Genomic DNA, 20,065 nt, shown 5'->3' with positions numbered 1-20,065 from the left:
CATTCTCTGCGTTAGATCTAATGGATGTAGCCCATCAAAAAATAACTGCTCAAATAGATAGCTTTCCAGACCTGAAGGACTCTGAGCGATATTCATTGTTGAAATATAGATTGGATATTGATATTGCTTTTTCATCCTTGAGACGTTTAGATGAGAATTCCCAAAGTCCCACGTAAGAAATAGCAATTCGAATTGTTTTCTCAATTTATCGTGATGAGAATTTTCATGCCATTATTCAAGATACCTACTCAGACTGTGAAGAGCTTTTTATAAAGCGAGGATATGTGCACCCTGCAAATTTCGAGGACCCCAAACAGAAACATGGAGTGGGTAAAATCCATTATCGAAACCGACATCTTACGCTCGCTTCATCACATCTACCCCATCCGCCGATCCCCCAACCGGCTCGAAATTCTCCGCCCAAGTCCACATCTCCATCTACATGTCCACCTGTCAGTTTTTGCTCTACCAGGGTCCAGAGTCTCCTTTTGTACTTATCCTCATCTCAACACCCACCTGTTTTCGCCACCAAAGACATAGTCAGTGTGTGTTATCATTGTGCCAGCCAAGAAAACCCCGTTGTTTCAAACTTTCGACCCTTGCTTGGCGATCATTTGGGAATCATGCGTTTCCAAAAGAGGTTGGGCCAGCCAGAGCACTGACGGCTCGGCTTGCGGGCACTGCCGAAAGGAACAAAGCTCTTGAACCTTGGCTTTGACACTGGAAGTTATGGGTCAGATCTAGATTTCTAGATCACGGCGTCGGTGGGAATTTCCCTGTGATTTAGATTCATTCTAGAATGGGGAAGAGCAGACTGAGAACTGGACTTGAGAGGAGAATAGCTGTTGACGATATGAGACAGAATTTAAGTGAGTGACAACAGAGGATGGATTTGAATTTGAATTTCTCTTTATATTGATATATCTATATATATATGAATTGCTTCATCTTGCTTTTCTGCCCATCATTGATGCCTCCTAAGATTTCATCCTCATATTCAAATTATAATGTAAGAGCTGTGTGGTATACTTCCAGCTTGACCCAGGCCATGAAAACGCCACCATAAGAACCAAATAAAAAGAAGAAAAGAACACACTCACAGCTACTATGCCGCGTAAATAATAACAAATGATCTCTTAATCTTTTTGACGCTTGTAAATTACATATCCAATCCATTCTCATTCACATCCATTCATTACAAAAAGTGAGATGGGAAATCTATTCCTCATCATCTGCACTCCTTGTCTCCACAAAAGTGAGCTCGGCAACTGATCCCTCGACCATATTGAGGTTAACACCATCAATACCTGGGCTTGGTTCACGCTTAGTGACTGCTGAACCGTTGATATCTTCGACGTTGCGGACTGTGGAGATGGAATTTGTTTGTCCAACTATTGTGCTGACATGTTAGCTTTAATTCTATGATTAAGAATGTATGAAGAGAGGAGTAACTAACCAGCTGGTCCACCACGAATAAACATGGTAGTGACAGTAGTCTTCATCTTAGGGTCGGCAACACCGTCCTCACGCTTACCCATCTTAGTCTTTGCGGCAGTACCAGCAGCGGCAGCGGTATTTCCGGTGCCTCCAGCTTTGACGAGAATACCAACACCAGACTCTTCGGTTCCGAGTTGAACTTCGGGGCTGGTCTTGATGGCACCGGCAGCGTAGTTGAGAGCGGCAGTCAAGGTTTGGATATCGCGTTTTGCGGCTCTGTCTACATCCGATCTCTCGAGCTTGACAACACGGGGTGCGATTTCCTTGCCCATTCCTTGAAGTGCTGTTACTTGAGCTTCGGTCTTGTCTTCGGTAGCTCCCTGAATGGCGGCGGCGGGTGCGGCAGCTACGGCTGGTGCTGCTTGTGCTTGTGTTGGGGTTGTGGCGGCAGCGGCACCACCGTTCGCTGCGGCACCGTTTGTTGCGGCGCCAGTAACGGCAGCTCCTTCGAGCGCGTTCATGAGGTTCGATACATCTGCTTTCCCTCCGAATGATATTTCACCATCACCGACTACCAAGGCAGGTGAATAGGCGCCAAGGTTGATGTTCAAAGGGAGTGCCGAGATGCTAGTGGCGATCATGGCCATAACAAGATAGTTGGTCAACATTTTGAAAGTGGATTATGAAGGGGTGCTTGCGTTGAGACGGGCTGTGAAATAAGGGTAGTGTGATGAATTAAGTGAACGAATATCTTGAGCGTCAAGCTTAGATGTGTAAATAAAGATCAAGAAAAATCAAATGGAGCACAGCTGAGGAATTAAAACTCTTGGGTGCATGAGGACAAGACTTCTTATATCAAGAATTCACACAGAATATGCGTTGCCAATAATTTCCAGAGGCCGTGCAATGTAGCTCTGGCCAACCCCACACCACACCCACGGTTCCTAACATTGAGGCTCTAGCCAATCGAATGATTTTCCTATTCTGAGATGCTAACAATTCACAGGTTTTGATTATGAACCTTTTTCGCGTGGGATGAATGCCAATATTTCGTCAAACGCCAAGTGACACTGATAACGCGATGCACAGGAATGGTATCAAGCTCTCGAGAGACTCAGCACAGACCAAATGCGAGGAGGCAATTATCTTGGCTGTGATTGCAAAGTCACGGCGACGTTTTGAAATAGCTTTGGTAAGTCTGGCTATGCTTTTTTGGCGTTAGCTTTCTGATAATTCCAGTTCTTGGCAGGTTCTAGCGTCGTATGAGAATCCCTCAAAGGTCACAGCGTAAACCCCGAAATCTCTGGAAACGAGTTGCATCTCCAGACATTTCAAAATTTGACATACTATAAACAGATTGAGTTTCCTCAGAAATTCCATTTTGACAAATCTCCCCCAACGTTTGACGTTTTCCATCGCAAGTCTTGGCTGACATTCTGCAAAACCCTGCATATGTGTTCTTTCAAGTTCCAACCGCGGATCAACATCAAAATGATCCAAATCTCGGTCAAATGAAGCAAGTATAGGTAGAATAAATGGTAGTAGGAACTTTCCTTCTCAAGGGGTCAAAGTTTGAAGATGACATTTAGGAAATGAGATGAAAGAAATTCTGTTTTAGTCGACGCCACATTGTTTGGACGTAGTCTCGCGGTTGTTTTTCACATCTAGAAACCAGATATCAAATGTACCTACGTGACTAAGAGTTGGCAAAGCCATTTCGAGCTTTTCTGAACTAGTAATGGCTCGGAAATCGAATGCATGAATTGAACTTACGTCCTCTTCCCAAATATGAACCATAGCACTGTGGCCCATCACAATCTCAATAACATAGAGTAGAAACGCGAAGAGCTTAATCTTCCGTATCATACCTCATCTGAGGAATCCATCTTTATTGCTTCATTTTGATACAAAGGGCTTGCCTCAACTTCTCGCACCCATAACTGCCAAGGTCTTTCTGCGGTGTCATCGTTAAATTTTTCGGAACCAGAAGCTTGTTCGGCATTCAAAAACCTTAAAGGGCCAAGGTCAGCAACTCTTCCCTCGGCATTCCTGAGCATAAGAGCTTTTGCTTGGAGACCCGCGTTGACTTGAGTGTAAACGGCACGGTAGATGGCTTGCTTGATACTTGATCCTACCGTCGTGAAACCGTGATTTGCCATTAAGACGACGTTATAGTCTTGGGTGCTTGATTCCGGCTTGGAGAATTTCTCGGCCAAGGCACTGCCAAACCGTCCAGAGTTTACCAAGAAGTCTTGTCTATCGTTCGAGGTGTATAGCTCCGTGATATCAAAGTTAGGTACGTGGTCACCTATAAGTAATCATTATATACATATTCATGCATCATTCCCAGAAGAGTATCATACCTAAGAACCCAGCCATGTGAAATATCGGTCTCATCTGGACTCCGTTCATCGTGTAGGGTATTACGGCCTCGGCATGACTGTGGATAACGCAATTGATTTCTGAAAATCTCTTGTAAATTTCGCTGTGGATAAACCGTTCTTGGTACCCTTTCTTCGCCTTCGGATCTACTGGAGCACCGTCGGATACATTATAATGTACCAAGTCGGAGATGGATGAGACCAATGCTGGCGCGGTCGATGCCGACATAATAAAGATACCTGGGTTGTCCGGATGGCGAACGGACACATGACCATAAGCATCGACAACATTTTGATGATGCAAAATATGATTCGCGTGGACGAGGGTTTGAATCTGAAGGTTATTGATTAACCTAGGTCAATAATCTTTCACCATTCTTGATCATCCAATCTTTGGACTTTCGCAAAGCCCTCCTCCCAATATCAACATAGCACCGATTGTTCGCGCACTCTTCAGACTATTTAGGAAGTTATGTTCTCGACACCAAGAGCTTGCCAATGCCCCATGTCTTTGTTTTATCCGAAATCGTTGGACGAGTATATTGACTAGATGCATGAGGACACACAAACTGGGCCAATACTCACAATTGAGTTTTTCATGTTCAATGAATCCCGCAATGTCCCAAAGTATTACGACCAATCGATACGACTTGACACAAAGTCGTGATGTTGTAAGACGATGTTGATGTGATTGCGGTGATTGTGTCAACAGCGTTGGGAAAACAGACGACGATGATACTAGCAAAATCGACGACGATATTGTTTAGTTGTTGGTAGTCTATCGGATGAAATCACCCGTGGCGGGATGATAGGTCACCTGCTTTCAATTCTCCAGACCTCGGTGTCCCCACAATCTGATCTATCTATCTGCATCTACAGCGGCGCGCGCCGATTTACTGCAAACCAGGGAAACATATCACATGTGATAACTTAATAGAGTTAACGGGACCGAAATTACCGCCCAGCAATATTTCACGTCTTCATATCTTCATTTCTTCGTATCGTGGTAGAATCGTGGGACCGCAGAAGCGACAGTATGATAATAATCATTGATGGACGACGGCGAGGAGCGAAATGTGAGAGGATGCTTGGCGTTCTTATTTTAGAAGGTCGCACGAATAAATCCCAGCAATCTGTGTGGTTACCTTCCAAAAACTACTTAAAGAGTCCACGACAACAACCATCAGAATTATCACAAGGGATGATAGGAACTTTTTACTTTTTCTATCATTATCTTCAGGGGATTTCGAGCCTGCACAACATCTTACCTCCTGTTGTTGCTCTAAGAGAAAATATTTTCTCGGCGAATGATAACCGAGTGGTAGGGAAGTTTATCATCTATCATCTATCATTCGCTGGACGGTAGGAATACGTAATGTACCTGACTATCGATTAGCCTTATTAACTTTCTTCATTTATCGTTTGGGGAATCAAGTCCTTTCATTTGACTGCCGATCAGGGGATAAGCATAAAATGGGGATCAATATAGTGTCAAGCATCGCTTCTAGCCTATTTAGGAACCTTGAAAGCATCGTAGTTCGATATCACAATTGACCTATGAGCATGGAATGTTACCATTTCTTCCGGCCGTTCCTTTCTTATACACCTTCTTCTCTTAGAAAATGTCTCGAATACAACCCAACACCAATGGAGTGTGACACGTTTTGGTGAAGATTGCTTATCACCCATGTCGAATGAGTGCAATTTGGAAATGTTATATCTATGGCCTCGGTGGAAGTGGTGAATCTTCTTTGCGTGAAATAGAAGCATCGATTTCCCTCGCTTTCCCTTTGGTATAGAAACTTTGTGCAACAATGACTTCCTCAATCTCCAAAGTTCTTTTGCCATTTGTGCTTCTGGCACCAGCTGCACGTGCAGCCAGTCTAGCTGCGACTCCCTTAGTATGTTCGAGTCCAGCATTGAGTTGTAGCGGTTCCAGTACCAATACTTGCTGTTTCAACACTCCTGGTGGTCAAATGGTTCAGACCCAATTCTGGGACTCCAATCCTAGCACAGGTATACACATTTTCTTTCCCCTCCAAACCTCGCTTCACAACGCAGAAACTAATCATATTCAAGGTCCTTCCAACTCTTGGACAATCCACGGTTTATGGCCCGATCATTGTGATGGTACCTATGATTCAACTTGCGATACCAGCCGTGAATATTCAAGCATAACCAACATCCTTTCTGCTGCTGGTCAAACATCCTTGCTCTCATATATGAACACCTACTGGGTCAGTGATGACTCTACCAATGAGGTATTCTGGGAGCACGAGTGGAACAAGCACGGAACCTGTATCAGTACTCTTGAGCCTTCTTGCTACAGCAGCTACACCACTGGTGCAGAAGTTGTAGACTTCTTCAACGTTGCTGTTGATCTTTTCAAGATTCTTCCTACCTATACAGTAAGTAGCCCTCTACACAAGCAAAAGAGAGAAGCAACTAACATCACCACAGTGGTTAGCCAATGCTGGCATCGTGCCCTCCACCACCAAAACCTACACCTCTGCTCAAATCCAAGCAGCCATTACCGCCGGTTTCGGATACCCTGCCACCATTCAATGTACTTCTTCCTCTCTCGATGAAATTTGGTACTCCTTCGAAGTACGCGGTTCCGTTGCTACCGGAACATTCGTTCCCATTACTCCCGTCGGTCAATCTGGAACTTGCCCCAGTACCGGAATTAAGTATACTCCCAAGTCCGGCTCTGCTACCCCAACTACCACTGCTGGTGGTGGCGGAAGCACTACTACCACTGCGACTGCTCCTGGTGGCACTGGCAGCTTCTCTGGATCTGGTTATTTGGAGGCATATGTTGGAAGCACCAATAACGGATGCTTGATTAGTGCAGGCACCTGGTACACTAGCGGTACTTGTGCTACATACACTGCCACTGCTTCTGGTAAGACTCTTTTCCCCAACTCTACATCTACCATTAAACGAACACCACTAACTCTCAACCTAGGTACTGGTTTCACCCTCAAGTCCTCCAAGGGAACGTGTGGTATCTCCGGCAGTACATTTTCCTGCGGCGCCGGTGTCTCTACCGTCTTCGGAGTAAGTTTCCTTCCTCTCCCTTCTCTCCCTTCCAATTCCAATCTCAACCAACTAACACATCACAGTCCTCTGGTGGCTACCTTACATACGGCGGCTCATCTACCTTCTACGCCACCGCCACCCCATCCGGTTCTACCCAAGCAACCGTTTACACCTCTAGCCAAAGCGTTTCTGTCAAGTTCGCTTGGAGCGCTATCTAAATGCATTTTCTTTACTCATCGCGTTAGTTTACTATGTCAGGGGAAAAAAGGTCAAGGTGGTGAAAGGGGGGCGGCACAAAATTATCAAGACTGTGGTGTTGTAGCATGGAACGACAAGCGCATGACAAGAAATAGGTTGTATATAGGGAAAGTTTGAATTTTGCACGAGAAAATGAATCTGATCTAAATTTACACATGAACTTTTGTTTGTTGAATTACAAATCCTCGAAACCTAGCTCGGTGGAATAATCTTAACGTCCAAAACATCATTCGGATCTTGCACTTACATCCCTCATCACACCCCTCCTCACCTCATCCCACTTCATTCTACGCCCGATCCTTATATGACTTAACCGCCTACTACATAACTCATGATCGCATCTCGCCGCTTCCCATAGAAACCACGAATCATATTCATAAGTATACAGTTCTTCAAAGCCTATGCCTCATACAGCGCCGCATCGTATGTTATGACCCATCCAATCATGAGTCATAAAACACACCGCACCGCGTTCGCATCTTCGTATCACATTGCGCTTATATCCAAGAAAACTTCAGTAACCAGGTAGCGCTTGTGCCGCACCAGCATTTATCTTATTTCTCCACTCCACGTCCTTACTCTTCGCTTGCTACTTCTCTCCATACAACTTGTATGTAGAGTGGTATTTGAAGGCTCACTTCCTCCCCTGACGTATTACAACGAATTTATGCATGATTTATCGTCGTTTCTTCGCGGTATGTATGGGGAGCCTGACAAGCGATATATGACCCCTCTAAAATTTTGATTGTCTCCTACACTTCATCTAGTCTCTGTATCCCTCACATCCCATTTCTCAGAACCGATAGTCTGACTATGTGCTGTATTGGAATATTTGAATTCGGCATCCAAAGTAAACAAAACAAAGCAAAACAGAACAAAAGAAAACAAAACATCAACATTAACATTAACATTACCAGATTTCGACCAACAGCCCTTCAAACCTCAAGCTTGAACGGCGACTAAAAAGCAGCTCCTACACCTAGCCCCCAAATATTATGCTTGCCCCACGAATCCCTTTTTTTTTGTTTTTTTGGAAAATCGTTTGGAGTCTCCTAATTCCGCATCAGCACCAACATCACGCCAACGCCAAGCCCCCCGCCACCAACAGTTATGAAAACCCGTAAATTGCCCATTTCCGATCTCTTGTCCCTTAACATATCACCCCGATCTTACTATTTACCCTATGCTCAGTTATCACAATCTGCAAAGAGAAGAAGGCTCGGGCATGCATATAACATACCTAGTATGCCTAATCAACGAATTTTCCACTCTTCAGTAAATTCGCTGCAGAGCTGAAATTTGGTGCCATGTTGGTGGATCCATATGTGACGTTTGAAGTCATGTCTATGAGGCTGATTGGAGAACTCGTGGTCTGTGTAAACGCTGACGAAGTGAAATCCTTCAGTGCCATTCAATGTCAACGAATTTTTCCAGTCACTCTATGCTGGAGATTCCTCTCTAGATCCTTGTTCATAAAGCTCAGCTTGCAAAATTGAGCGAAAGAAGCGTGAACCGAGGGGCTTTTTCTTAGAGTAGTACAATTTTTCAATGTAACTATGCTGCTGAACTGCCAATTGAATTGTTGTATTTCAACTCACATTGTACTGGTGTAGCTGTATTCCTTCGCTTCCCAAATAAAGTATTCATGGTAGATTTTGAATGTAAAGTAATTTATATAAGAGGCTCTTGTCGTGCAGCTTGAGACGATATCACTGTATCAATCCTTTTCTTTCCAAATCATACAGCCAGCTCGGCTTCCCTTACCTGTGTTTCTTGTGCTCTCTCATATCATAATCCCTTTCCTGGACACTTTATCCTACGTAGCACTAATTGCGAACCTTTCGATATGGCATCGCCTTCCGGCAAGAATGTGCACTTCGTGGGGAGTATCTGTCTCCCTGACACACCCACGGTTTACCGTACACTCAATGCTACATTTCCAACCCAACTAAAGCGCATCCCCGATGGTGAGCCCGGTAACCGAGGGAACTTCGTCCTCTGGCAAAGAAGCGTGTTCTATAAATACCCTTATCTGGTTCGCTCTTTGTATTTCTCCCTGGCCAAGGATCCAGGCCCGATTCCCATTTCTCCTGAGAAGATCCAACTCATGCCTGTTGGATATGATGATGCTGCCATAGACTCGTATGCTACTTTTTGTCGACTTCGGGATGGTGGCACTATCCCGAACGGAGTGAAATTCCAGGTTTCGCTTCCTACACCTATCAATGTTCTTCACGTAGCAATAGAGCCAGCTTATCAAGAAGCAATTGAGCCAGTTTATGCAAAGGCTCTACTAAAAGCTGTTCGTCGCATCCAAGATGAGATTCCCGCAAAAGATTTGGCTATACAATGGGACGTTGCTGTGGAGTTCGCATTTCTGGAAGGGATTGTATCGCCTCCACCGCACGTAAGTATTAATGAACTTAGTGGCATCTCTGTCATTCATATTTCAACGTCCTAAACGAGTACTAAGTCGATGTTTTAGTGGATCATGGCTCTGAAAGACAGTATTGTCAACCGTGTCCTCGAACTAGCAGATGCTATAGATCCATCCGTCGAACTGGGTTTCCATTTCTGCTACGGTGATCTTGGACATCAACACTTCACGCAACCGAAAGATATGAGCTTATTAGTCGATATTGCGAATCGAGTCCTGACTGGAACAAGAAGGAGAAGACCTGTCAATTGGATTCATATGCCTGTACCAAAAGATCGAATTGATCGAGGGTACTTTGAACCATTGAAAAACTTGGAGAAGAATGATACAGAGTTGTATTTGGGTGTCTTACATCAGGATGACCTTGAGGGAACGAAATTAAGAATTAAATCGGCGAGTGAAGTTGTGGCAGATTTTGGTATCGCAACAGAGTGCGGTCTAGGCCGCGCGGATGTAAGAGAGTTGGAGAGTGTCTTGGAAATTGCGAAGAAGATTACAGAAGAATCGTAGGAAAGAATGAAAGGGTGTGATAGACATGAGAATCAGTGAAGGGTGATTGTTTTGGTGCTTCAACATTTGCGTCTTAGCAAAATCTAGTCAATACAAATAGCAGGTCTGACTTCAAACACTGCGTCTTTCATTGTTTAAGCATAGATAGCTTCCAATTTTTAGTAAAAGAATTATGTGAGATTCATGACCTGTGTGTCGGACTGATCATTGTTGAATCTGATTCTCCCTTTTTAGACATGGCTTGAGTGGGGTGCGTCAAGGAATGATTTGTTTCATATTGTATCGAGTAGAACAATTGTCCTTTATTCATCAGTTCTCGACTCAGTTATCCAAGAGTGGTGAATACAGCACAAGTGATGGTTGATTGTGGTTGCGATTGTGGTTGTGGTTTTATGTTTGTGTTTCCCAGCGAATCTCACTTGAACAAGATACATACGGTTGTGGAACCGTTACCCCTGTCAATAGAGGGGTTTAGTGGATTGTGAGCTCACAGAAATACCCCCCCAAATGAAGGAGCAACACTCAGCTGCTCTTCCACCTTCCGACTCCAATACACCTATACCCCAGATCCAAATTGAAAGCTCCGGTAACTTTCAATTCACAACCGATTCAAAATGGCAACTCACGAACAAAAAGAGTCTACATCCTCCCGCTCCGTTCTCGACCCCACTACCAGTACCCAAGAAAAGTCCTCCAAAGACGCTGCACCCCTCCGCGCTCTTGATCACCAATCCCAACGCGAGACATCCCAAAATGAAAAGCCAGCCACTATTCACATTGGCACACGCAAATCCGCACTCGCCATGGTGCAAACCGAGCAAGTAAAGGCTGCGCTCGAAAAAGCTCATCCCTATTTAAACTTTGAGATAACCAAATTGGAAACAATGGGCGACAAGAATCAAGTAACTGCTCTGCATGATTTCGGCGCAAAGAGTTTATGGACACATGAACTTGAGGCTTTATTGTTGGACAGGAAGTTGGATATTGTGGTTCACTGTCTTAAAGATATGCCGACGCAGTTACCGACTAAATGTATAATTGGTGCAATTCTTGAACGAGAGGACCCTCGGGATGCGTTGATTATGAAGGCAGGAAGCAACTATAAGAGCTTGTCAGAGCTGCCAGCCGGAAGCGTTGTAGGAACGAGTAGTGTGAGAAGAAGCGCACAGATTGCTAGGAAGTACCCCGAGTTAAAGTTTGAGAACGCGAGGGGCAACATTGGAACTAGGTTGAATAAGTTGGATGCGGATGATGGGAAGTATTCATGTTTGATTTTAGCTGCGGCGGGTTTGTTAAGAATGGGTTGGGGAGAGAGGATCACGCAGTATCTGGATAGTAAAACAGAGGGTGGCGGTATGTTGCATGCTGTGGGACAAGGTGCATTGGCTCTTGAGGTTAGAGATGGCGACGAAGAAATCAGCACGATGATCTCTGCGCTACAACACGAACCGACTCAATTGGCGGGGTTGGCAGAAAGAAGTTTGATGAGAACTCTGGAGGGTGGATGCAGTGTGCCGATCGGAGTTGAGACGACCTGGATCGAAAAGGGAAAATTGTTAATGAAGGCTATCGTTGTCAGTCTTGATGGCACAGAGAGTGTGGAATCAGAGAGATTGGAAGAGATCCTAACACCAAAAGATGCTGATGAGTTTGGATGGTCTCTTGCTCAAGATTTGGTCAGCAAGGGTGCTGCCAAAATACTGGAGGCCATCAACCTTAATCGTCCTGTCATTAAGGAGGGTGGTAATGCATAGTTGAAGCCCCGGATGATCTCTTTTTTCACAGACACATAGGCTACAAAAGTAAACTTTTCCTTTACATAGATTGACTGGCTGGACCACCAATAGCTTTCAAATATGTTCCAACAAGTCTAAAAGCTGCATACATATATAAATGTAGCTAATCCAGCGTCATTCCCCTCCAACCCTTATGTTTGTTGAATAAACTCCATTCCCAAATACACATTGATCAATGTTGAGTTGAATCCCCCGTCTATGCTATACCCCGCCCGTCCATGCAATCATGCCCTCATTTCTCATCATGTACTAGCTCCCATCGCGCTGCTTATTCCTCAATAAATGCCTTGTAAGCACTCTCGTCCATTAACCCTTCCAAATCCTTGACTCCCTGTTCCCCAACTTCAACCTTAGCAACCCAGCCTCCGGCACTTGTTTCATCTTCGGGACCCTTATTGATAGTGCTTGGTGCTTCCTCCAACATCTGGTTAGCCTGCACAATCTTGCAGGTGATGGGACTGTTGATATCAGATGCGCTCTTGACAGATTCTACGGCACCAATGGTATCACCAGCGCCGACCTCCAATGGGGCGGTGGGGAGCTCAACATAAACGACGTCACCGAGAGCATGTGCGGCATAATCACTGATACCGATTGTGCCAGTCTTGTTATCGGACGAGAGGAGAATCCATTCGTGGTCTTTGGTATACTTCTTGTTGAAAGCTGCGGTTGGGGAGAGAAAGTGTCAGTCAACATTGGTGGGATAGATGGTATGAAATGGGCAGAAATTGGATTGTAATGAATATTCCCATGGTAGATAAGAAGGCGAGTATTCCAAAGTCTCATCCACACTCCGTAGGCCACATTGGCCCAACTTCTTCGCTCTGCGCATAAAATCTCCATGACATGACACAGGCCGGTGGTCGGAGCACCTAGGATAAGAAGATGAACTCACCAGCTCTAGACACTGAGAAAGCTCGAAGAGCTCCAAAAGATGAGGATCTCCATGATGGAACCGTCTTAAATGTGCTGGATGTGATTTTTGAGGCGCATGGCCTTAAACTCCTTGCGATTGATGCCATTATCGTATATGTAGATGGTGTTAAGAGGGGTAGAATTTTGGGGTGGAGTTGAGCTTTAGTCCAGGAATCATTAATTCAATTATCAATAGAGTGAAAGAGAGGTGTGAGATAATAAAAGAGAGGATTGTTGGTATGGATCAGAAGGAGATTGAGCCAATCAGAGAAATGTCCCAAAATAAAGCCGACAAAAATCCAGGCGGTCTCTCGTCTCTGTCTCTGTCTCTGTCTCCAAAGACAGGGAGGACAACGAGGGAACCCAATGGCGAGCTATTGAATTGAATGAAACCCCCACCTGAGGAAAAGGAAACCAAATATCAATAGGAGCAAGAATATCAATTGGCTAATAATATGTATATATGTTTCTATATGTGTTTCTATATGTGTTTCTATATAATGTATAAAATGTCTTTATATTCAACACAAATACAAATACAAATACAAATACAAACAAAAACAATAACAAAAACAATAACAAACACAAACTAAAAACAAACACAATATAAATACATAGACTCTATAGCTTTCCCAATGTGAAGACAAAGTATGTACTGGTCGAAGTGTACCTAGGAATAACGTCTTTTTCCTTCTTCTCCTTCAATACTTTGATGACAATATCAATGTTTATTTTCCTCCTTTTCTCACATCAACGACAAACCCAAAGAACTCTCAGAGGAAGACGCGTCGCATAAAAGGGAATACCTACCTCCTTATAGCGACCTAGATACCTTCATTACGGAGTAAAGTGTCTCTGGTCGACCTGCCCGAGTTGCCTTTCGCACGCCCAAGCGCCGAACCACCGCATGACAATTATTTGCCTTGCCTTGTCTTCTTGCCTTGTACCAAGCTTGTAAGAAACCCCCTGGATATTTCTCATGAGGTATAACTTCAATCGTCCAAACCAAAATACAATTCAAATCTCTCCGTGAATCTCATTAGTCATTCATATCTTGACTTTCATCGTGGTGGCTTTCATCTACGGCGGTTATAGATTCGTCAACAATTTTTGATACCAAAATAACTTGCACACTACACTACATTACACTACCTACACTACACTACTCTACAATCAGCCGTGAATGATCTACCATAACATCCCAGTGTTGATCTCCTTCTTCCAGCCGCCAATTCGAGATCTCACCCTTATAAAGAATCATAGGTAACCTTTCACATTCATTCATCTCTATAGTTACCCATAAATCAGTCAACCTGGATCCTACTACTTTACCAGTGAGCTCTCCCGCTCAATTTCACGACGCAGTAGATTCGATGGACGCCGAAATCGCATACGAGAATCAGGGAGTCGACCCACCCCAAGACGATGCTATGGGCGGAATGGAGGAGAGAGCACATACGCCAACGCATAACAGTCGACACTCTGCGTCTGCATCTGCAGATTTCCAAACCCCATCACAATATCCACAAGAATATCCTGCGTCACCTCCACAAGAAGAACCTACAAATGGTCGATATGCTACCCCTCCCACAACTTTTCCCGCGTCACTTTCGCGCCCGGCTTCGGGTTTGTCAGGTCAAGGCAACTATGGCAACGCATACCAAGAACAAAATTCACGGGGTTCAGGTGCGAGTACAGATCAGCAACAGCAGCAACAACGGGGCTCGAAGAATAGTGTCGTCATCAAAGTCGGCATGGTAGGGGATGCTCAAATTGGCAAAACCTCCTTAATGGTCAAATATGTAGAAGGTAGTTGGGACGAAGATTACATTCAAACCTTGGGTGTTAACTTCATGGAGAAAACTATATCTATACGCAATACTGAGATTACATTTTCAATATGGGATTTGGGAGGACAGAGAGAGTTCGTGAACATGTTACCGCTCGTTTGCAACGATGCAGTAGCTATATTATTCATGTTTGACTTGACGCGAAAGAGTACTTTGAATAGTATTAAGGAGTGGTATAGGCAGGGGAGAGGTTTTAACAAGACCGCGATTCCATTCCTGGTCGGCACAAAATACGATCATTTTGTGAACTTTCCGAGAGAGGATCAAGAGGAGATCTCAAATCAGGTTAGTTTTACCAATTCTTCGATTTTGTTTCGTTTTGAGGCGTGCTAACAGATGCAACATTAGGCTCGAAGATTCGCAAAAGCAATGCGCGCAAGTCTGATTTTTAGTAGTACAAGCCATAGCATCAACGTTCAAAAGGTAAAGCCATCTACATTTCATTCTTACATACTTGCTTGCGGTTTACGCCATACTGCTTATATACCAAACCTTCAACTAACAAACCACCCAATTGCAGATTTTCAAGATTGTCCTCTCAAAAGCCTTCGACCTCAAATGCACAATCCCCGAAATCGAAAATGTTGGCGAACCTCTTCTCCTTTACCAATCCGTCGGTTAAATCGCTGTTATAATCTTACGATTTGAATCGAATACCTTATTTCTTTACGCCCCCAACAATCTCTCCATCAACCTCAATCCTCGATTTCGCGACCATCATTCATTTTCCTTCTACATTGTGTAAACTTCACTTAAAAACTACCCACTACCCAATACCAACATCAACATCTCCCACAATTCCAATCGAAATGCACAATGCAAAGGAGGAAAACACAAAACCGTCAACATAGGAAAGTCGAAGAAATCTTCACATACCACATCACACCGGATCATTTCAGAAATCTGGCAATTTTCCACATCACATACATCTCAACCAATGGGCATTCGGGCAAGGCGCGCGGGGAAATTGGAGGGAAAGGGGAAGAAATTCTTGTAATTTTATCTCTCCTACTTTCTATCAAAGTCCATTCTTGTCTTATCTTGATCTGGCACTGCATTCGCTGCATTGCCAGTCATCTTAACCAGAGAAGGGGAAGCATAGTATTCATTGGTTTCATAGAGACAGACACAGACACAGACGGGCAGGCATGCAGGCAGGAAGGGCGGGAGGGAGGCAAGAAATCAAAATTTTTAAATGTAATAAGAAAATCTTCGTGTTCATGTTAGAATGAATCCATCCATCCATACAGTCAGTCAGTCAGTCGGTCAGTAGCGAGTGAAGCAAGCAAAAACTTGCAAAATATATCTTGGGCGACTGTTTTTGAGGTGATAGTCAAGTGAGATGAATATGAATTTGAATATGACTGCGAATATGAGGTATGTACCTACCTACATGTAATGATTGTGATTGCGGGACGGATTCTCTAGATTATGGGGTATATATGGAGTACGATGCAGGGCATATGCTTGTGTGACCTGCAGATGGGTCTGGACTGCGTGTGTATGTATGTCGTGCATAAGTTCTTTCTTGGAATTTTCCAACTCCTCTATAAATTACCAGCCTCCTTGTGTACACGCATTCCATGTATCCACTTTCCAAATCTTCTACTGCCCAAGTGAGCCCGGCAAAGGTTATTATGATAACGAATGAATTTATTAAAGTATGCTTTTTCTTTCTGTCATCTCTACTCTAGTATTCAAATCCAATTTTGCGGATTCAAAGCTATGTATGTATGTATGAATGGCATTTTGGGAACCCACAAAAGAATGTAACGGAATTGATATTATATACATCCCCATCACCAATAATATCACCTATAGCACCACTACTAATAACGATAATCCTCCCCATACGCACTTAACAATATGATCCCATCCAATTCTTCCAATCTCCGAATCGTCTTAGCTCAAAAACTCCTCCAGCTCTAATTCCTCAACTGGTACCTGTTCAACAGCCCCCAACCGCATACTTCTAACCCTACTTGCACTTCCACTCTCAATTCTTCTACCGGTATTACCACCAACGTCATCGATTCTTATAAGCATGTCAGCGCCGTTGCAATCTCTAAAAGACCAACAGTGGCCACTCACAACCCTGATGACGTCTTCTTCGAGCTACCGAATCCAAAGTAACTAGCAAACCCACTCCCAGCCGAACTTTGGTCCGAAGGAAATCTCCTCTTATCTTTCCTCAGGCTCGAAGGCGTGATAGATGGCGGATAGGCGCCAGAAATATTCAACGGCGTGATGGGCGAGGGATAAGGTGCAGCGGGTGATGGAAATGGTGCTGGCGGTGCTACGCTGCCTTTTCGGCTGGCCATGCTCATGGTTCCATCTCCGTCCATTGGGGTCACACCGATAAAGTGACTTTCTTGATCTAAAGCAAGAACTTGGGCAAGTGTGAATCGAGCATCGCTTTCGTGTGAAGCAAAATCGTTAAGTCTAGGTCTCCGACTCCCTTCTTTTCCGATAGTGGACTTTTCATTAAACTCTGAGCTTTGGTCGTTGAAATGTTGAGCAATCCTTGTGCTATATTTTTCATATTCAGTGTCCCGGCTTGCACTAGCTTCCATCTTCACTCTGTCGGCTGGAGTGATACAGTCATCCAGAGTATGTAGACAATCCTCGTAATTTGTGTGGGTTGATTGATCATTATCACTGGTATCGACGAGCCATCCACGAGGAAGTCGAAGAGAATCATGAGATATGCTGTTCGGTTGACTACCCTCAGCCGGTATGATAGAGGGGCAACTAGAAGCTCTGTGCTGTTTTACCACTGAATTTCTGTTGCTTGAGGGGCTAGAGATGACGCAACTTGAAATTCTGTGCTGTCGGAGAGGAGTGGAAGGGCCAGAATCTACCGCACAATTTTCTAGTAAGTGTTCCTGTTCTTTTTCCGACGCAGAAGTTACACCGCAGTCTATCTCATTGTGTTGCAAAAGTGGGCTGCTAATTTTGGAATCATACTCGCAATCATCAAGTAAATGCTCGTCGCACTCCGAGATGATGGTAGAAGCGATGCAGCTCACGGCCCGATGCTGGCGTGGGTTGGGAGTCGATGAGCCCGATGACATATAGCCGTTCTCGTTCTTTGTATTTGTCGAATTTCCACCACTGGCATTACCACCGCAACTTGCAATACGATGCTGTTTGACAGGACTTGCAATTCCAGAAAGTAGACATCCATCTTCCATTAAGTGAGCCATCACCACTGAGCTTTTATGACTAGATTGAGGACTATCAGCCGCATAGCTTGCAAATCTATACGGCTTAGTGAGAACAGGTGTAGAGGATCCAGTCGTAAAGCTACAGTCTTCTAACCTATGAGATCTATCTCCATTGCTTTGATTCATACTACCAGAAGGAACCGAAGCACAACAGCTCGATATACGGTGCTGTCTGATCGTAACAGGACCACAATCACCAGCAAGATCAGAGCAACCCTCCAAGGAGTGTTGCTCACGAGAAACAGGGTTAATCGCCGTACAACTGAAAGCTCGAGATTTCGATGTTAATCTAGAGATGGGCGAGCCAGATTCAAGAGTACTATCGTCCAAAAGATGACCGTATTGTGAGTATTGAATAAGAGGAGTTGAGATGTTGGAATCATCCACGATATCCATGATAGATGGTGAGTAATTGTTTTGCATAACTGGAGAAGGTGAGGTTGATGGGGGTGCGGTCTCGACGGTGCAACTCAGCATGCGATTCTTCTCTGCAGAGCTTTCGGGGGTTCTAATAACCGGGGTACCAGGTGTAGCAGGACAGCTTGCTATTCGGTGTTGTCTTATTGACCTTTGGATACTAGATGGATTCCTAGGCATAATGGAACAACTTGAAATTCGATGTTGTATTGGCATATCTAATAACCAAGCAGAGTCCACTGATTCAGCGCAGCTATCGATACGACGCGGGTTGGCAAGTTCAGAAAGCGGCATTCCAACAACATCTTCTTTAAAGGTATGCTGCCGAACCGTGCTTGAACTAGAGGATGTGGTAGATGGTACAACAGGATCATCCGAGAACGGCAGCAGAAGATTTTCTTTGTCTTCACCAAAGTGAGCGGGACAACGGACGGTTCCTTTCTCCTGCAAACGCTTCTCTTCCTTAGCATAATGATCCAATACAATCTTGGTAGCGGAGTAATCAGAGAAGTCATGAACGTAAGAAAGATTTCCTCTTGCTGGCATTCTAGAGAGTTTCTCGCAACCTTTGACTCGTAAATAAGTTCCGTGAACTGAGGGACTAGGAGAATCTGGCTCAATAGCAAACGTACTACAGCTGGCAATACTACCTAGACTGAGTCTCTCTGAACTTACTCGAGTTTTCTGTTTTGAAGATGTAGTACCGTCAACAGCGGCACCGGCATTACTGGAGTTGATAGCCCTCCTGTGCGGTTCCATAAGCACATGATCCTTCAGTTCATCCATCTCACAATGTTGAGCGGTGCTCTGGTAATTCGAACCCTGACAGCTATATTCACTGCCACTCAAAGCTACTGCAGGGACCTCTTGAAGCTCAGAATTTGTATAACGCCTTCCTTGATTGAATATCCTGTTTTCTATGCCAGGATTTTCGGCCGAAGGTGCTTTTTGCGAGACATATCTCATTGGCTGTGATAATTTGGGTTGTTTCCAAGACATTTGTGCTTCATTGGGGAATCTCGCTAGCCCCGAAGCACCTTCTCTAGCCCGGACCTCTCGATCATGTTGCATCATAACACATGGACCACAGAAACATGACTTGATAACATCATTCCCCATAGACCCTAAAATTCTGTACTGGGCGCGAATCCGGGCACGTTGTATAAGAGTAAGACCAACTATTTTTGTTGGTTAAAAGAGAAATGATGAATATTGACCGGAGTATGTACTTACTCGACAGACAACAAGCAGCTGTCAAAGCACCATGGATCCAACACATCGAGTTGCAACCATCAGAAGACTTGAAATTATGCGGATCTCGACCAAGAGCCACATTCTTCAATCGCCAGTGAGTTTTTCCATATAAAAGACAAGGAACAAATAATCCCTCCAAGGCAGTTTTGTGATCACCCTCGGGATGATGGCAGAACGGAACCATCCAATCACTCTGTCCTTTATGTTCAGACTTGTTCCTCTTCATAGATAGCTCCGATCTTTGTGGTTGATCGGGAATGGCATAACGCAATTGAGGAGTGACAGCGGGCTGCCTGGCTTCAACTATAGCAGGAGCAGGGGCAGTAGTTGCAAGTGATTGTCGATGGACTGGAGTAGTTGGATCCAAATTATATTTCGTGACTGGTGGATTCTTGGCCAGCTTCCGTTTCTCCCGGCGAGCTGCCATGATCATTGGAGCGATATTTATGAATGAGCCTGTCCATTCAGGTTAGGAATAGTTTTCAACGTGGTATGGAATTCTCAACTTACGATGCACTTATTACAGTAATGATTCAATGCC

At 44.4% G+C, this 20,065-nt stretch overlaps 9 protein-coding genes across 9 annotated transcripts; 5 read left to right on the top strand and 4 right to left on the bottom strand.

Moving 5' to 3' along the window:
- Positions 1 to 1,218: 1,218 nt before the first annotated feature.
- Positions 1,219 to 2,105, bottom strand: Bfra_011355 (uncharacterized protein; the record flags this gene model as incomplete). The annotated part of the gene is made up of 2 exons (XM_037341682.1): positions 1,219 to 1,391; positions 1,457 to 2,105. The coding sequence occupies 2 exons, from the start codon at positions 2,103 to 2,105 to the stop codon at positions 1,219 to 1,221; spliced, it is 822 nt and encodes a 273-aa protein (XP_037194539.1).
- Positions 2,106 to 3,299: 1,194 nt separating this feature from the next.
- On the bottom strand, positions 3,300 to 4,047 carry Bfra_011354sa (putative class ii aldolase protein; the record flags this gene model as incomplete). The annotated part of the gene is made up of 2 exons (XM_037341681.1): positions 3,300 to 3,745; positions 3,801 to 4,047. 2 exons carry the CDS (start codon positions 4,045 to 4,047, stop codon positions 3,300 to 3,302), a joined length of 693 nt encoding a protein of 230 aa, XP_037194538.1.
- Positions 4,048 to 5,632: 1,585 nt separating this feature from the next.
- On the top strand, positions 5,633 to 7,078 carry Bfra_011353 (putative ribonuclease t2 protein; the record flags this gene model as incomplete). Its single annotated transcript, XM_037341680.1, has 5 exons — positions 5,633 to 5,834; positions 5,898 to 6,226; positions 6,279 to 6,723; positions 6,787 to 6,878; positions 6,944 to 7,078. The coding sequence occupies 5 exons, from the start codon at positions 5,633 to 5,635 to the stop codon at positions 7,076 to 7,078; spliced, it is 1,203 nt and encodes a 400-aa protein (XP_037194537.1).
- A 1,886-nt stretch (positions 7,079 to 8,964) lies between these two features.
- Positions 8,965 to 10,065, top strand: Bfra_011352 (uncharacterized protein; the record flags this gene model as incomplete). The annotated part of the gene is made up of 2 exons (XM_037341679.1): positions 8,965 to 9,525; positions 9,604 to 10,065. The coding sequence occupies 2 exons, from the start codon at positions 8,965 to 8,967 to the stop codon at positions 10,063 to 10,065; spliced, it is 1,023 nt and encodes a 340-aa protein (XP_037194536.1).
- Positions 10,066 to 10,679: 614 nt separating this feature from the next.
- Positions 10,680 to 11,819, top strand: Bfra_011351 (putative porphobilinogen deaminase protein; the record flags this gene model as incomplete). Its single annotated transcript, XM_037341678.1, has 1 exon — positions 10,680 to 11,819. The coding sequence occupies one exon, from the start codon at positions 10,680 to 10,682 to the stop codon at positions 11,817 to 11,819; it is 1,140 nt and encodes a 379-aa protein (XP_037194535.1).
- A 310-nt stretch (positions 11,820 to 12,129) lies between these two features.
- Positions 12,130 to 12,883, bottom strand: Bfra_011350 (putative glycine cleavage system h protein; the record flags this gene model as incomplete). Its single annotated transcript, XM_037341677.1, has 2 exons — positions 12,130 to 12,524; positions 12,757 to 12,883. The coding sequence occupies 2 exons, from the start codon at positions 12,881 to 12,883 to the stop codon at positions 12,130 to 12,132; spliced, it is 522 nt and encodes a 173-aa protein (XP_037194534.1).
- A 1,266-nt stretch (positions 12,884 to 14,149) lies between these two features.
- On the top strand, positions 14,150 to 15,248 carry Bfra_011349 (putative septum-promoting gtp-binding protein 1 protein; the record flags this gene model as incomplete). The annotated part of the gene is made up of 3 exons (XM_037341676.1): positions 14,150 to 14,911; positions 14,975 to 15,049; positions 15,147 to 15,248. The coding sequence occupies 3 exons, from the start codon at positions 14,150 to 14,152 to the stop codon at positions 15,246 to 15,248; spliced, it is 939 nt and encodes a 312-aa protein (XP_037194533.1).
- Positions 15,249 to 15,442: 194 nt separating this feature from the next.
- Bfra_011348 (uncharacterized protein) lies at positions 15,443 to 15,671 on the top strand (the record flags this gene model as incomplete). Its single annotated transcript, XM_037341675.1, has 2 exons — positions 15,443 to 15,619; positions 15,651 to 15,671. The coding sequence occupies 2 exons, from the start codon at positions 15,443 to 15,445 to the stop codon at positions 15,669 to 15,671; spliced, it is 198 nt and encodes a 65-aa protein (XP_037194532.1).
- An 857-nt stretch (positions 15,672 to 16,528) lies between these two features.
- Positions 16,529 to 19,951, bottom strand: Bfra_011347 (putative duf614 domain-containing protein; the record flags this gene model as incomplete). Its single annotated transcript, XM_037341674.1, has 3 exons — positions 16,529 to 16,691; positions 16,718 to 19,448; positions 19,504 to 19,951. 3 exons carry the CDS (start codon positions 19,949 to 19,951, stop codon positions 16,529 to 16,531), a joined length of 3,342 nt encoding a protein of 1,113 aa, XP_037194531.1.
- Between the last annotated feature and the right edge of the window lie 114 nt (positions 19,952 to 20,065).

This window comes from Botrytis fragariae (genome assembly GCF_013461495.1).
Source record: "Botrytis fragariae strain BVB16 chromosome Unknown tig00000037, whole genome shotgun sequence".
NCBI classification, from domain to species: domain Eukaryota; kingdom Fungi; phylum Ascomycota; class Leotiomycetes; order Helotiales; family Sclerotiniaceae; genus Botrytis; species Botrytis fragariae.
This window is presented reverse-complemented; position numbering and strand designations above follow the sequence as displayed.